Below are 15443 nucleotides of genomic sequence, written 5' to 3'. Positions count from 1 at the left end.
GAATACATTACAGTCATGTAGTCTAAATGATCTTTACATGTAGCTCCTTCGTGTCTTGTAAGGGGGAGTTGTAAAACATTAAAGCCATAGTCTGTGAGCCAATGTAAGATGTAAAGTATCTCCATTTAATTACAGATTATTACAGGTTTTTATAGGTAGTTTATTCAGTTTTACTGAGATATTAACAGCTTTAATGTCACTATTATGTGAACCACAGACTTAAGCAATCTATTAACTTTCAGGTTTGTTTTATGATAGTGATCATTTTGTAGGAGGAAGTGGTTAATATTTCACCATGAAACAAAACTAAGCCAGCAGATCTGCAGTCATTCTGGCAGTGAGAATGTGACTCTACAGTTTAGTTTACTAGAGCTCATCAGCTCATCAGAAGCGGAAGGAAAAAAAAACTATGCTAACAATGAAGAGTAGAGAAGTCAATTGTAAGAACAGAGAGAAAGCTAGTGACTGGCAGCTGCATAAATAAGTTGTCATATATCCATCATATATCCATCATATAAGTCGTCATATATTGTCATATATCCATATAGAGACATATAGTAGGAGTATTGATCATCGTCGTCATATCATAGTAATGATGCATTGACGTGGCAGGAATAAACTTGCAGTGAAAGTGTGGCAGTCTGGGAAAAACCCAACGTTAGGAGTGTCAGTGTGAGAGTGTGTGTCTGTCAGTGTGTGTTTATGTGCCCTTGCTGGGGATGTGTGTGTTCAGGGGAGGTTGGGGATATCAGCTGTTGTACATTCAAGGTGAGAGGTTAGGAGGCGCTGTCCTGCCATGGCCTCGACGGGCAGGTGGGGGGGGTCAGGTTCAGGGTGTGTTCTGTAGGTGTGTGTTGGTCAGCACGCTTAAAATTGGAAGGTTTTGGCAGGGTGGACGGCTTCTTCTAGAGAAGGATGCACTTTCCTTTCTCCACCCACGGGTTGTTCTTCATCAGCTCCGGGTTTAGGAAGGGATCCTCAGGGACGCCGTCCTCTATCCACTTCACCAAACTTTGCGGAGAGACAGAGACATTTTTCAAATTCCAGAGGAAGTTTATTACCACAATCCATCCTCTATCCACTTTTCCTCATTTCCATACAAGGCAAGAAAGAGAGGGAGCAACCCAAGAGTAGAAGTAACTAATGTCATTACCTTCTGCAACTGCAGCTTTTTATGTACTTTTGGAGAAAAGTTCATTTTACTTAAGTCCTTTTTGAAGACAGTAGAGTACTTTACTACAGCTGAAATCACATTATCACATCCATTAAAGAGAACAAATGTCATTGGCTCTACATAAGTGTTAAAGGACCAGTGTGTAAGATTTAGGGGTACCTATTGGCAGAAATATTGGCAGAAATGGAATATAACATTCATAAGTATGTTTTCATTAGTGTATAATCACCTGAAAATAAGAATTGTTGTGTTTTCGTTACATTAGAATGAGCCCTTTATATACATAGGAGTGGTTCCTCTTCCACAGAGGCTGCCATGTTGCACCGCCATGTTTCTACAGTGGCCCAGAATGGACAAACCAAATACTGGCTCTAGAGAGGACCTTTTGTGCATTTTACGTTAGTTTCGCGGTAGAATTTCCTGCACGCTTAGAGGGGGAAGCCGGGGGGGTTCAGTTGGTTTAGTCTGCAACCTCACCACTAGATCCCACTAAATCCTACACACTCGTCCTTTAATACTGGAAAGTAGTCATTCACAATATACATCAGTGATTTTTATCTTTGATCTGGTTTTACGTTGTGCACTTTATTGTCTAATTTCAGCATTAAAAAAATAGTTAGATACTTTGGGGGGGTAAGTAAGATGAGAGGATACCCCTCTCATGTCTATACAGTAAATATGAAGCTACCACTAGTCCTGCAGTCTTGTCATCACTATGAGGTTGCCAGGCAAACTACAGAGCCAAGAAATAGTCCAGCATATAGCCCCCAATCAAACTAGAACGTGTCATTTTTACACTTTGGGTTTTGTACAGATTAATGAAATTAGATATAATGTGTAAACTGAGCTTTAGAGGTGGTGGTAAACAGATTTTGTTACCTTTGCACAGAGTCAGGCTAGCTGTTCCCCCTCAGTCTTTATGCTAAGCTATGCTAACCAGCTGCTGGCGTTGGCTTCATATTTACAGTACAGCCATGACAGTGGTATCAATCTACACATCTCACTCTCTGCAAGCAAGCAAATAAGCACATTTCTCAAAATGTCAAACTATTCCCTATATTCAGTTAGTTATCCATAGTCCACATCCAAGTAACAGTACTTCAATAAGAAAATTCACTCTTTCAATGACTGCTTCTCTTATTTTCTTTAGTAGTTCTTCTGGTCACAAGAGATTTAAGCAGGGTTTCAAAACACTGACGCTGAGTACTTTTGTACTGTGCATGAAAAACAGCAGCCTCAGATCAAGTGTTGAGAGTTTAGTTGTCTTAATTGGCTCTGAATCTACTGACACTGCAGTCAGAGCCAGAGAGGCAGACAGTGAGTGGTGCTTAATGACAGCTGCAGCTTTGCTTAAAGCTTAGATCTGTGCTGTAGCTGTGACAATAGCCATCAAGGCTGCGTTAGTTTGTGAAGTTATATCAGTAGTGACTGTTTTATCATTGTGGTGGAATGACTCGTGCTGTTAACCCTACTGTTCAAACTCCTTATGCTGATGCTGATTAAGGCTATTTACAAAGTATGGGAAGTTCATCTGCATGAGGCTGAGGCTGATGGGAATGTCATTAGTTTTGCACATATGGTCATAAACCAAATATTGGACAAATTCAAAGTCTGACCTAATTACGGCGCTTGATGAAAAGTCAGAGGATCACCAAAGTTATTATAGTTTATTTTGAAGGGGACATAAATGTCATACCAGATTTCATGACAGTCACTCTAATAGTTGTGCAGACATTTTACTCAAAACCAAAAATGTCAACCTCAATGTCCAGGTAGAAGAAAAGTCGGGGGATCACCAAAGAAGGGTTCATCCTCTCAGGACCATGAATGTCTGTATAAAACTTAATGGCAATCACTCCAGTACTTTTTGAGATATTTCAATCTGGACCAAAGCAGTGGACAGACAGTTCAACATCCCTTGAGCCACGCTGCTAGCATAGCTAAAAAGTTACTTTGTTATTGACCTCAGAGCTACTTATCATTGTTTTTTTGGTGCCTGAACTATGCAGATGTTTGTAGAGCTATTGTGGACTAACTACTCACTCAGTAACTGTTTTGGAGGACTTCTCTCTTTTGAAGGCCAGCTGGTACTTGAGGCTCTCCACCTCCTTCTTCATCTGGGGCAGGTCCATCTCATCCATGACTGCAGCTTGATGTAGGGCTTTTCTACCTGTACATAGCGAGAGGAAGCCAGAGTTATATTTATACAGCGCACACTGCTGTTCAATTGCAGGCAGACACACTCAATACAACTGTGCCCTGCAGCAGTAAGTACACCAAGAGATACATCTGATTTATAACTGCTGCTTAGCGATTCCACCTACAGGAAGGAAGAATGGGGGCTGTTAAATTCTGCGAGTACAAACAAGTGCTGCCAAAACTGGCAGACCCACTTAGCACTACTGGATACAATCATTTGCGCTCTTTTGTGTCCTTTGGGCTGCATGTTTCTGCTAAAAAGACAAGTTCAGTTCAACAAAAGCCCTAAAGCTATTTAATTTGATTACCTTTGCAACTAGCACAACTGCAGTTCAAGAGCAAATCAAATTGATGCAAATTTGGTTCATTGCTAGTGCATTGCCACCTGTAGTTTCCTATATTCAAACCAAGATTCATGACAGCAGGTTAGAGTAGAGTTTTTAATACCTGTAGGGAGGAAGAGGACAAAATGTTGTGCCACTATACCCAAAAAGAGGGAAAAAAGAACAACCCCCTTTGCCCTTAACCCTCACCTTCATCATATGTGGTGGTTTTTGGAGGCAGAGATGAACCTTTAATACTGCATGTTCAGGGTAGTTTTACAAGAGAAAGGAGGAATATGCTATTTGTTGCTACGACACATGCAGATAAAGCAATGAAGCGAATTCAGAATTTCACCATGATATCACGGCCAGGATTTGGACAAACAACCTTAATCATCCTGTTTCAAGCGACAGACCCTTGTTATTTACAGTAGGGTCGTCAGTGAGGTAAGGGGTGAAGGAGACATACCTCATTTACAGATGACAGGAATAGTCTTACAGGGCGGGAGATGACACAAGCTAATATAGTTACTCCTGTGCAAAATGTTTAAGTTTTCTATTAGAGTAAATGCTTTTAAGCAGCTTGATACCTTTTATCATATTTGGGAAATACCATACTCCTTTCTTCAGCACTTCTCGGATCTTCTCAAGTTTAGATTTTTCCTCCAAATGTAACTAAGTACTAAGTTCCTAAAACTACTACAAAATCTGAACCACACATCCTGCGTAATATGATTCGTACCCCTTTACACAACCTTTAGAGATTAATGCATCAGTAATATGCACTTAAACAGGTCATATCCATTTCGTCCGCATGAGTGCATTTTATCATGTCATGAGGTATTAACTGTAATTGAAGTTGAAGATGGAGTTTTATATGAGAAAAATGGAAAACGCATTTAACTATCATATATCATATCATGTAATATATCATCTTAATATGTAACATATAGGTCTATCTGTATATAATGGTCTGAGTGATTGAAATTACTTTGGTTAATGCTAAATTTAAGGTTATACTTTGTTAATTAATGCAGTATTGTAGGACTAATAGTTACAGAAACTAAAATCATGACGTACAGATAAATGAGCTAATCAGTGCAGCCGTCTAGTAGGCCTACATTTCAACCTTGGGCAAGAAGGAGAAAGACACATGTAACCAGGTCAAAGAGTCCCTTCGCACCTTGCATTAAAATGTGTCTCGTATCCAGATTGTATCTAGATATGATTTAACCTGCATACATTTACACCTGGTATTAATATGTGTCTCCAGTGTCCACACTGAGATCTGATCGCTTTGTCCAGCTCAAACAACCAAACGTCACATCCTCCTCATCCCCTTCACCAGGGAAAACGTGGGTCGATCACCCAGCACTGCATCCATTTGATTTAAAAAGGGACAAGTTACCCTGCCACTGCCACTTTTCTTGTTTCTTGTCCATGGCTTTTCTGTATGCCAGTTTCATGTGTTTAATTTTTCAGTGACACTACAACCAGGACCACTTGTAGCCATTCTTCACCATTTGCTTAGCCATTGCTTCATAAATGGCTCGCCTGCAATAAGAATTGCCAAGTTTCACTTGTATACTTTTGTCAGACCAAATTGTTAGCAGACACTTCATCTCGTCTTGACGCCATCCACAAGTGCCTTGAATATCCATAGCTTTCCTACTGCTTTCGTGCTAGTAGCTTAGCTCGCTAACTGGCTAATGGCTGCTACTAGACACTGACCAATATATCAGTCAGCCGATTTTATTGGCCTATCACAGATATATCAGTATCAGCGTATATGTTGTCTGATATGCACCGATATACATATATATATATATATATATATATATATATATATATATATATATAGTTGTCGCATGTGGATTGACAACACAGTTGCATTTACACTTGCGTTCCATGTGGTCACAATGCGCCCCTGACCACCTCTGGAGGTGGTTTGCCGATCGGATCACAATCTATCCTCAACACGTCTTGAGTGCATTTATACCTCTACTTTCATGTGGTCAAGCACTATCTGATTGCAATCTGATCACCCAAAAATGCATTTTAATGCAAGGTGTAACAGCATGACACCACTTTTCTGTAAATGTACTATGGTGTTCAGGTTAGCAGTCAAGGGGACTGAGCCATAGAAAATGTTTCTCAAAATCTCAGAAACATTTGTCACATTAAATAAACATTTTAAAAAATTCTTCACTTTCTTTCCATGAGTGAACCAAGAAGAGCAATATCTCTCTCATATGAGAGTTAAGTACAGAGTATGAGTCTGAACGTGGACTGGAGGCAGGGGGTAACAGCTAGCGTGGCGTTGTCCAAATTGAAAAAATACACATACTAGTATCTCCAAGCAAAAATCAGTTGTTGTTTTTACATTTTCGTGTGCACATTAAAAAAATAAACATATTGTGTAAATTAATAAGCTTTAGACGTGTTGGTATGCAATTTTTTAAAACTTTGGACAGGTTAGCTTTTTCCTTGTGTTTTTAATCTTTATGCTAAGCTAGGCTAAACACCTGACCTCCTGATTCTGACTAGCTCCTTAACGCTCAGACATGAGAGTGGTGTCTATCTTCTCATGTCACTCTCAAAAAGAAAGTGATGAAGAACAATTTCCAAAATTTTTAACTATTCCTTTAAAAAAACAGTATATTCAGGACTTTACGTAACCCACTGAGGCACACATACGTATTTGGTTGTGAAGGGTTAAAGTGAAAGGAAGGGCTTCTGTGAAATGTATTGCACAGGCCATGCACAGTTTGTACCTATATCTCTGTAAGACAATCAGATATTTAGAACTAAATAATTTGAGTTGCATTTGTATCTCCGGATACTGAGGCCAAGAAAGCCAAACATGTGGTCAACTCTCTACAGGAATCTTCATTCTCTTCCGCTGCGTCTTTTTCTTTGTCTGTTCCTCCCTCCCTCTCTCTCTCTCCCTCTCACTCCCCACCCACGCTCTGTGTCCACCATACTCTCTCAATAATACTCTTCCCCTCTTGTGTGTGTACTTGAGTTTGTGAGCTTTTATGTGTATATGTGTGTGTCTGTGTGTGTGTGTGTGTGTGTGTGTGTGTTTGTGCGTGCCTGTGTGAGTCATTTGAGGATTCGGATGAGCCGAGTGCTTGTCTGGTCTGCACTCAGAATTGATCTTATTGAGGTGCTTCAACATAGAAACAACAATGGTATTTTTAAGGGACATTAAATAATACTTGATATTATGTAATTGTCCTTTATGAGAGTTTAGTGAGTGAGGGGGCATTGAGGCAGAAAATAGAAGCTCTGGATGCAACAACTACTTCACAGCTTGGTCCGGATGCTAATGAAATATGAAAGCCTTAACAATACTACATTTTTCATTTTAATGGCTCTTAAGCTCTAAATGTCTATGTTTATTTGAAAAATACTGTAGTTAGAATGGTGGTTGGGTGTTTTTAAAAACTGAAAAAATATACCATAAAAGAATAATTTGTTTAAAACATACATTCTTTTATTCTATATATCCTAACTAAATCACACATCAGGAAGTAATGTTCAATACCAGTATACAGTGTAAATATTGTCTGTTAAATGACTAGTTTGACATTTTGGGAAAGCTGGTTAGCTTAGCTTAGCATTAACACAGCTAGTCTGGCTCTGTTGGAAGTAAACAAAATCCGCCTACCAGCATCTAAAGCTCACTGATTAAAATGTTATCTGACTGTTAGCTGTTCGCTGTTTGACGCTTTCTATTGACCGTACAGATATGAGAGTGGTATTGATCTTGGCAAAAGAAGCGAATATGCCAAAAATGTCCCCAGTGTGAAATGGTGTAACACACTATTTGGAAAACATGACACAAATAGACAAAATGACAAGAAGTATCACATAGAAAAATCATGCTACTAATACTGCCTTTGTGAGTAATGAACAATAATTTTTTTACATAGATCATCAATATTTCAGTAACACTGAGTGATAACTGGGAGTTAATGATTTTTCCCTCCTCAAAATGGATATTTAGAGCGTTGGAGAAGGACAAATCAATCATCTGGCTGAACGTCTAAAAGCCTTCATCTGCTGCACTGAAACTCCAAAAATCAGAAACCCCCTGCTGAAACTGGCTGATTTCAACTACTTTAATGTTTTTTATTTGAACATCTTGGTCCCATATGACAACTATTACTTGAATTTATCCCGAGAGGAGATACGAGAATAGAACGTAGCATGATAAAGGCAGGACTGAGACTGACTGTGAGAAAGACAAAAAGAAACTAATGAGTTAGTGGGGTGTGTGTATATGTGTGAGTTTGAGGAAAACACCAGGTGCAATATTAAATGACAACGTGTGTGTGTCTTACCAATATTAGAGATAGAGAGAGGCAGAGCGATGGCCAGTTCCTGTCTGAGATCAGGTTTCAGCAGCGTTCTCAAGAGACGACAGGAGGATTGGATTCTTTCCTCTTTCTAACTCTATCACTCACCATTTCCTTCATCCCTGTTTTCCCTCGCTCCCTCTTTTCCACTTTCACTTTTGTTTGTCTGCTCTATCCATCTCCCTCTCTTCTTCTCTGTCCTCTCAATTCTTCTCTGCCGGTGTCTGTTTGTCTGCTGTCTTCTTCATTTTTCCTCTACTAATTCATTGTCTCATCCTCGCTTTGTGTTTCACTTTCTCTGTTGCCATCTCGGTCACTATCTTCCTGAAAGAGGGATGCCAGTTTTGAGGTCGTTTCAGGATTTTCCCTGCCTATCTAACTCAAAGGTGGGCCGCCTTTGTATTACTGGCGGTTGCCTTTGTTAAAAACTCCAGAATGTGATGTTGATGGAACAAAAAAGGCAGAACTCAACTGGGAGGGCAGCGCAGCCTCTACAGCGCACACACGCTTGAGTTATCTTATAGTTCATCTTCACGTTAGCGGAGTGGAGCAGCAAACCCCAGCAGTAACAATCGACATCGGCTGACCAACGCACCCTGCAGCATTAAAAAACTTGAACCAGCTCTGAGGTGAAGAAAATAACCCAGTGCTCAGTCTGTTTCACCTCAAAAACCCTTGGACAGCATCTTGGACAACGATGGCTTTCCCAGAGCTAATGGTGCAGCAGAGAGGCTGCTCTCCACTGCTGGAGACGTGACAATAATAACAACACAGTGGAGCACTCCGCCTTCCTCTCATTTTGTTATTCTCATACAGGGAGGAGACTGTAAGATGTTTTCAGATGAATTAATTTCTTAATTAATGCAGTTTACTTTTTAAAATAAAAAGGCTCTGGACCATTTATCTTATCTGCCAGTCCTGTTTCATATTGTATTTCAGTGGACTAAGGACACCAGTCAATGGTTTGGCACATAGTGTACTGGAGCAAGAGACTGAAAATAGTGGCCTCTTTTCTATTCATTCAATCGAGAATCGGTTTTGAATTGAGAGAATCGATTCTGAATCGGCATCCAAGTATTGTGATAATGTTGAATCAGGAGATCGTCCCAGGCTTACAAAATCAACACTCTCATTTGTCACAACCTTTATTTTTCATCTTTTTGTTCCATCTTGGTATAACATTTAAGTCCATATGGACACTTTTATCTGTCGAATCATGATTTCTTCACTTAAGCACATGACACATAGGTGTGTGCACAAACTGTGTATGCAGCCCCACGCACGTTCTCCAGTATGTTTCATATCAACATTTTGCAACTTAACAGATATATTAATGAACTTTGCTTCATTAAGTTGGCATTATGTTCCCTTCAAAACGTATTTGTAGCAAATTTAAATGAAAGTCATGTGTGCTCTATGTGCCCAACACATTCATGGTCAGAAGCTTTTCACTTATGTGCTCAGTGAGTAACTTTCATGAAAATGAATGGTCCATCATCTTGGTGCACACTTTCCAATTCTTACTATACTTCAATGGGAAAAGGGGTGATTTTGAGTGTCAAGGTGTAAGCTGACGAAAGGATCCGTCTCTTATGAAGACATGTGTATTCTTGTAATAGAAATTCAGATGTAAATCAAAATATAAAATTCCATAAGAGCCAAGAAGCCAACAAGAACACCATAAAACTTCAACTTATTTGACATTATTAACTGATTGATAATGATATTTCTGTTATTTCTGTAATTACAATATTAGATATTAGACTTATGTAGCTTATAGGTATGAAAACATTCAAACGGATGTTTTTAATCATAGTTCTCCCTCTTTTTTCTCATCTATCCACCTGCCTCTATCCATTATATTTCATATTTACCTTTTCCATTTTCCTGTCTCCCTCTCCTTCTCAAATTACTGTGCCTGTCATTTGTTGAATAGCCACCCATGTACACACTGAATGCCTTCTTTTATCTCCACTACTAATCCGATCAAACTTTAAGACTTATACACCCAGATAGGTAAACATTCGACCAATATTCTGTATGCTAGTAATATGCCATTTATGCCATTATATTTGTTCTGGTTTCTGTGGTTTACTGTTGTGTTACACTGTGCAGTTAAATCAAAAAGATTAGTTGAAGCAGGCAGGTTTCCCTCTGCTGCATTCTCACTTTCTCCCTTTCATTGCTCTCTGATATCTGTTTTCCTTCTGTCTCCTGCTGTCTTCCACATGCCTCCTCACTAAGCACTCCCTGTCCAATTCCCCAAATTTCAAATACTTAATCCATTACTCCACACATTAGAAATCTCTCTCTCTCTCTCTCTCTCTCTCTCTCTCTCTCTCTCTCTCTCTCTCTCTCTCTCTCTTTGTTGCTCAGCCAGGAGTTAGACACGTTATGGTTGTTATTGATAAAACCACTTAAAATAACACATTCCACCTAAACCAGCAGTCATTTTGAAAAGTGCTCCTGTAGTAAAAGACCAATAAATCGCCGACAAATTTATTCTTATCCCCTGATAGAATCACTATAAACCAATCCCATAAACCCCCGTCTGCTTACTGTCACATGCAGGACCTTTTCTCACTGTTCTGAAGAGGATGAACATATCGGAGGTATTTTTTCCACTGGCATTCTACCATGTGCCATTAGAAGAAACTCTAAAAGCTTTGTCCCTTGTTCACACAGGATGTGGAGAGGATGTGCACAAGGTGTACCCTGCTCACTTTTGAGTGAACACACCAAGTTTGTGCTCTTCAGACACGTGTAGATATAACAAAGATACACAGTGGAAATACACTGCAAACTGACTGTACTTTTAATGTTAATGTCAGTTAATTCACACGGTGTTAAGTGTTTTTTGCTGATGATGTACCGAAGTTCTGCTGGCTTCATTGAACAGTGACCTCCTGCATGTACGAGGTGTTTTGCAGTCAAGTGTTAAGTGGTTGAGATGAGAGTCAGCACCTCCAAGTCCAAGGCTGTGGTACTCTATCAGCAAACATTTGATTGCCCTCTTCGTGTTGGAAACGAGTTACTATCCCAAGTGAGAGAATTGGACTGCCCACTGTTCACATGTACTTTGTACTTGTAGCCCAGTGGTGCTTTGAGATAGATGCTGTCACGCTCACAATGGTGACATGCTGATGTTTAGCAGGTATGATGTTGACCATGTTCACCATATTAATTCAGCATGTTAGCATGCTAACATTTGTTAAGTACAGCAGAGACAACAGAGTTTCGAAGTGGGAAGGGCTGCTTGTTCCATTCTGTATTCTACTTCAAATATTTCTTTCAATGATCTCAATATTACTGAACGTAGAAGCTCAGGATTCTGCCAGATAATGTAACAATCCTAGAGGTTTATATTATGACCACCAGTTTCAATTATTTCAACTTTGATTCTGAATGTAACGTTTTGTTCATGTTTTTGGCATGGCAGACGGCCCAGAATACTATAACAATTGGCTGTATCTTGCTGAGATGTACCTTGGGAGTCATAGTTAACTCCTTCTCTGAAATTTTTATGTGCGCAGTCTTGTAACTTGTAACAATGGCACTAGACGAAAAAGTCAAGGCATCACCGGTAGTTAGTACAATTCATCCTGAAGGGGACATGAACGTCTTTACCAAGTGTCATGGCAATCCATCCAATAGTTGTTGAGATATTGCCATTTGACCAAAGTGGTGGACCAACCAACAATGCCATCCATAGAGCCACACCGCTAGCATGCCTAAAAAGTTAAAAGCTTGAATGTTCTTCATCTGCTCTACATGATGATGTTGTTTTATTTAACTGGGCTGATAAATCACAGAAGAAATAAACATCTAGTCAGCTTGTTTGTGTTCTGCATACCCTTTAAACAAGGCTACATCTCCATTTTGACTGTAACAACAGCACCCTGTGCTTACCAGCAAATTCACCATAAAATCTGACTTACAGCCAAAAACAAATTATTACAGCTATTACTGGCAGTAGAGGCTGCCAGCCTTCATGACAGTGGTCTCATTTTTTCAGTATTTATACTATAATTAATATCATGATGATTAAATTATTTAAATTTGCTTTGTTATTACCTTCAAACCATAGCAGTCACGGGTAAATAAGGACCTCAGTATCGTGTAATAAATGTTGGTTGAGAGTTCAGCGCAGCGGTATGTGGTGTTTGGTTGAGGTTTCGGTGCGTATGCAGTGGTTACTGCAGCGGATATGGAGCTGTAATTCTAAACTGGGACACTTTGTCATGAAGGGGGGTCAGGTTTGCTTCAAGATAATGCTCAAGTATTATAAAAGATGAAGAACAAGTTAATTACATTTTCTTTATTAAAAATGATTTTTTTGAGAACTTCTAATCAACCTTTTCTTTCTCCTCTCAATGTGAATGCAATTAGGCTGAGTCCGGTAGCTCGGTGTGTTTTGTCACAAGTAATTAATAACTCACCAGTGCTCAGAAATTTCTTTTTCAGTCAAAAGTGTGGCTCGGCATCCAAAAGGCTGTGGTGTATTTGTGCGTGTGTGTGTGTGTGTGGTGCTTTTTAAAGATTTATTTGGGTGGGTGTGTCGAGGGGAATGTAGGGTGGTTGTTTTAGGGGAGAGTATGTAGGTCGCATGGTGATTTGGGTCAAAAGCATCCAAAGATTAACCTCTACCCCCTGTCTCCTCCGCTGTCTTCCCAGCCTCACACAGTAATGTACTGTATGTGTGCATGTCGGTGGAGCAGGTGGCAGCGTGAGGTGAGCTGCCACCAATGTTTAATGTGTCGAATCGCTCTATCTGACTTTAATGATGATGGCAGCGAGGAAGCCGCTTGAAGGATAAACTGGGAAACCAAAAGGTGAAAGGGACATGAAAAAGTGAGTGAAAGAGGTAAAGACAAAAACAAGAAAATAAGAGAGGAGGAGAGATGAGAGGCCAGAGAGACAGATGAAGGCAGAGAAAACAGAAACAGCCTCTATAGCTACTGCATTGTAAATAGAGACTAAAAATAGAAAGGAACAGGCAGAGCTCCTCTGGCCAGCTGAGAGTGCAGACTAAGAAAGAAGAGGCTCTTTGCCGTTTAACTGAGGAGGAGACGCTGCTGACGATAATAAATGCCAGAAGCTGACAGACGATGTTTGAGCTTTTACAACCAGGCGATCTGTTCGGCACTTCAATGAGCTCTGCTGCTGTGTGAAGCGACTGGGACCAGTCCAGCTGATATCACACCAGCAGCCCTGCCCGCATGGGGAAATGTCCAGTCGATCGGGTCCGATCAATAGGCCTGAGCTGGGCTGGAGGGAATGGATGTTTGTGTCAGAACACACACAGGTCAATTGTTATATACCAGTCCCACTGTTTGCTCATTGTAAGGAACCGGTCAGAGTGCTCTAATGTGTGTGTGTGTGTGTGTGTGTGGCCCCTGTGGGGTAAAAAGGAGACATTCCAAGGCTGAGGTATAAGACAGGCATCATCTATCCTCAAAACCAGGTCGGCTGAGGCCAGAGAGACAGAGAGAGAGATGGAGGAGGAGGAAGTGCCGAGGAGAAATGTAAGTTTTATGTAACATTCGTGGGATCCATATGTCCCAGTACAAAGGTGTGTGTGTGTGTGTGTTGGGGGGCTGGAGGCGGACAGCACAAAGTATGAAATCAACCATATTGTTTGCACTTTCTGAAATAAACACAGTGTTCCCTTGTCACTGATGACATGCATGTGCAGTCTTTAGTTCTTTTGTAAATGACCACTTGAAACTCATTTTTGGGCTACTTTGATGCCCATCTTGTGTATATTTTATGCTACAGAAGGGCCTGTAAAACCCCAATAAAGACCCCACAGTGTTGGCACAACGGGCACAGTGAATGGCCACAGCAGACCATAATGGTATAATGTGGCTAACAGAGACAGTCACATCTCTTACCTCACTGATGCGCCGGTGTAGGCTGTTGCTCTTTCCGAGTCTGACCGGTGCAGTTGAACCACAGGCAGAGAAGACAGGTGGACCGGCACACGGATAGGGGGTTTTATTTCCCAGCGAAAAAGCTTAGAAAAAAAGGAGCGGATTTAATGTCCAAAGACTTAGTTTAGCTCGGTATCCGCTCCACGGAGAAGATCAAGGATAAAATCCGCAGTCTCCGGAGTAAAACAGCCGGTGACGATCAGTCTGAGGCTGTCTGGAGTGCTGGGGGACTCTCTTCTTTGTCAGTAGCCCGGTAGTCCGGTTTATCTGTGCTGCTGGGGCTGCAAGAGAATGAGGGAGACAGACAGGAAGAGGACAACTTAACGAGCTGGTCCGGTGCGCGCTCTGCCGTTCACTCTCAGCTCCTCTGCTGGGATCCTCCTATATGAGCGTCCGTGCGCGTGCGCGCGTGTTTGAGAGAGAGAAAGAGAGAGAGAGAGAGAGAGAGAGAGAGAGAGAGAGAGAGAGAGAGAGAGAGAGAGAGAGAGAGAGAGAGAGAGAGTGAAGGGGGAGAGAGTTTGTGTGTCAGTCCCTGAGGATGTGTTCAGAGTTGACCAGGCGAGGCGGGGGGAAAGAGGGTGTTTAAGCAGGTATCACAGTCAAGGAAGGAAAGACTTCAAACTGTCTGCACTGTGTGTGTGTGTGTGTGTGTGTGCGTGTGTGTGTGCGCGCGCGTGTGCGCGGGTGTTTAAACCCTTTTTTGCCCCCATTGCCAGACTGGATTTTTGCCCTAATATGGCCACTTATAGCTGCATCTGCAAAGGCAGATTTAGTTTCCCACTGAGAGGGGGAAAACATATTTGGGTTTGTTAAATGTCGCATATGAGAAAAACTGCATTTGGGCAGAGAACAGAATAAGAACTGGAGCTTGTTTGATTATACAGCACATGTTGTGTATTAATTGTTGATTCTGTGATTGTATATTTGTGATGTAGTAGTTTGTATAACATTTTAATTACTCCTAACTCTAATTTCATACTTTACATATATTACTCTGTCAGTCCGCATGATGCATAATGACTTACATTTTTAATGGAAATCTCAATGCGAACACATGCACACTTCATATCAGTCCAGCAGCGCAAAGGTCATTCTTATTCATATGTTCAGGTGTCCTATTGAGAGGGAAAACGCTTGATTAAACAACATGCATGGAAGAATGGGTGCTGTTTTGTTTGATTTAACATGAACACATGAACAGAAAACTCGATAGAAACACAAATGTAACATTAAAAGGCTAAATTTCCTAAAGAAACTGTACACATGCTCGCAGCTGAAAATTCCCAGTTGAAGCATTTGAAATTGCTGAATTGCTTAAATAGATGAAGTTGCAGTTGAAGTGGCAGTCAAAATAGTACAAATACTTAAAATTATAATATGTAGCTATTCTGTATTAAAATGTCTAAAAACAACTATACCTATGTAATATATTTTGCTGAGTTGTGTACTT

General features: G+C 40.6%; 1 protein-coding gene and 1 long non-coding RNA gene across 2 annotated transcripts in view; one reads left to right on the top strand and one right to left on the bottom strand.

The window, feature by feature from the left end:
- LOC121884366 overlaps positions 1-15443 on the top strand; it is a 40602-nt gene that overhangs the window by 23687 nt on the left and 1472 nt on the right. The window lies entirely within an intron of this gene.
- gng13b (guanine nucleotide binding protein (G protein), gamma 13b) lies at positions 105-14373 on the bottom strand. The gene is made up of 3 exons (XM_042393141.1): positions 13955-14373; positions 3218-3344; positions 105-1011 (listed from the first exon to the last, which is right to left on the bottom strand). Exons 2-3 carry the CDS (start codon positions 3313-3315, stop codon positions 906-908), a joined length of 204 nt encoding a protein of 67 aa, XP_042249075.1. The 5' UTR covers positions 3316-3344; positions 13955-14373; the 3' UTR covers positions 105-905.

This window comes from Thunnus maccoyii, chromosome 18, assembly GCF_910596095.1.
Source record: "Thunnus maccoyii chromosome 18, fThuMac1.1, whole genome shotgun sequence".
Taxonomy (NCBI): Eukaryota; Metazoa; Chordata; class Actinopteri; order Scombriformes; family Scombridae; genus Thunnus; species Thunnus maccoyii.
The sequence above is the reverse complement of the archived record's forward strand: the minus strand, read 5'-3'. Positions and strand labels throughout refer to the sequence as shown.

Coding starts and splice junctions, on each gene's coding strand:
- gng13b (XM_042393141.1), bottom strand. CDS start 3,315: ATGGATGAGATGGACCTGCCCCAGATGAAGAAGGAGGTGGAGAGCCTC. Junction 1,012..3,217: donor TCCTCCAAAACAGTTACTGA/GTGAGTAGTTAG, acceptor CTCTCCGCAAAG/TTTGGTGAAGTGGATAGAGG.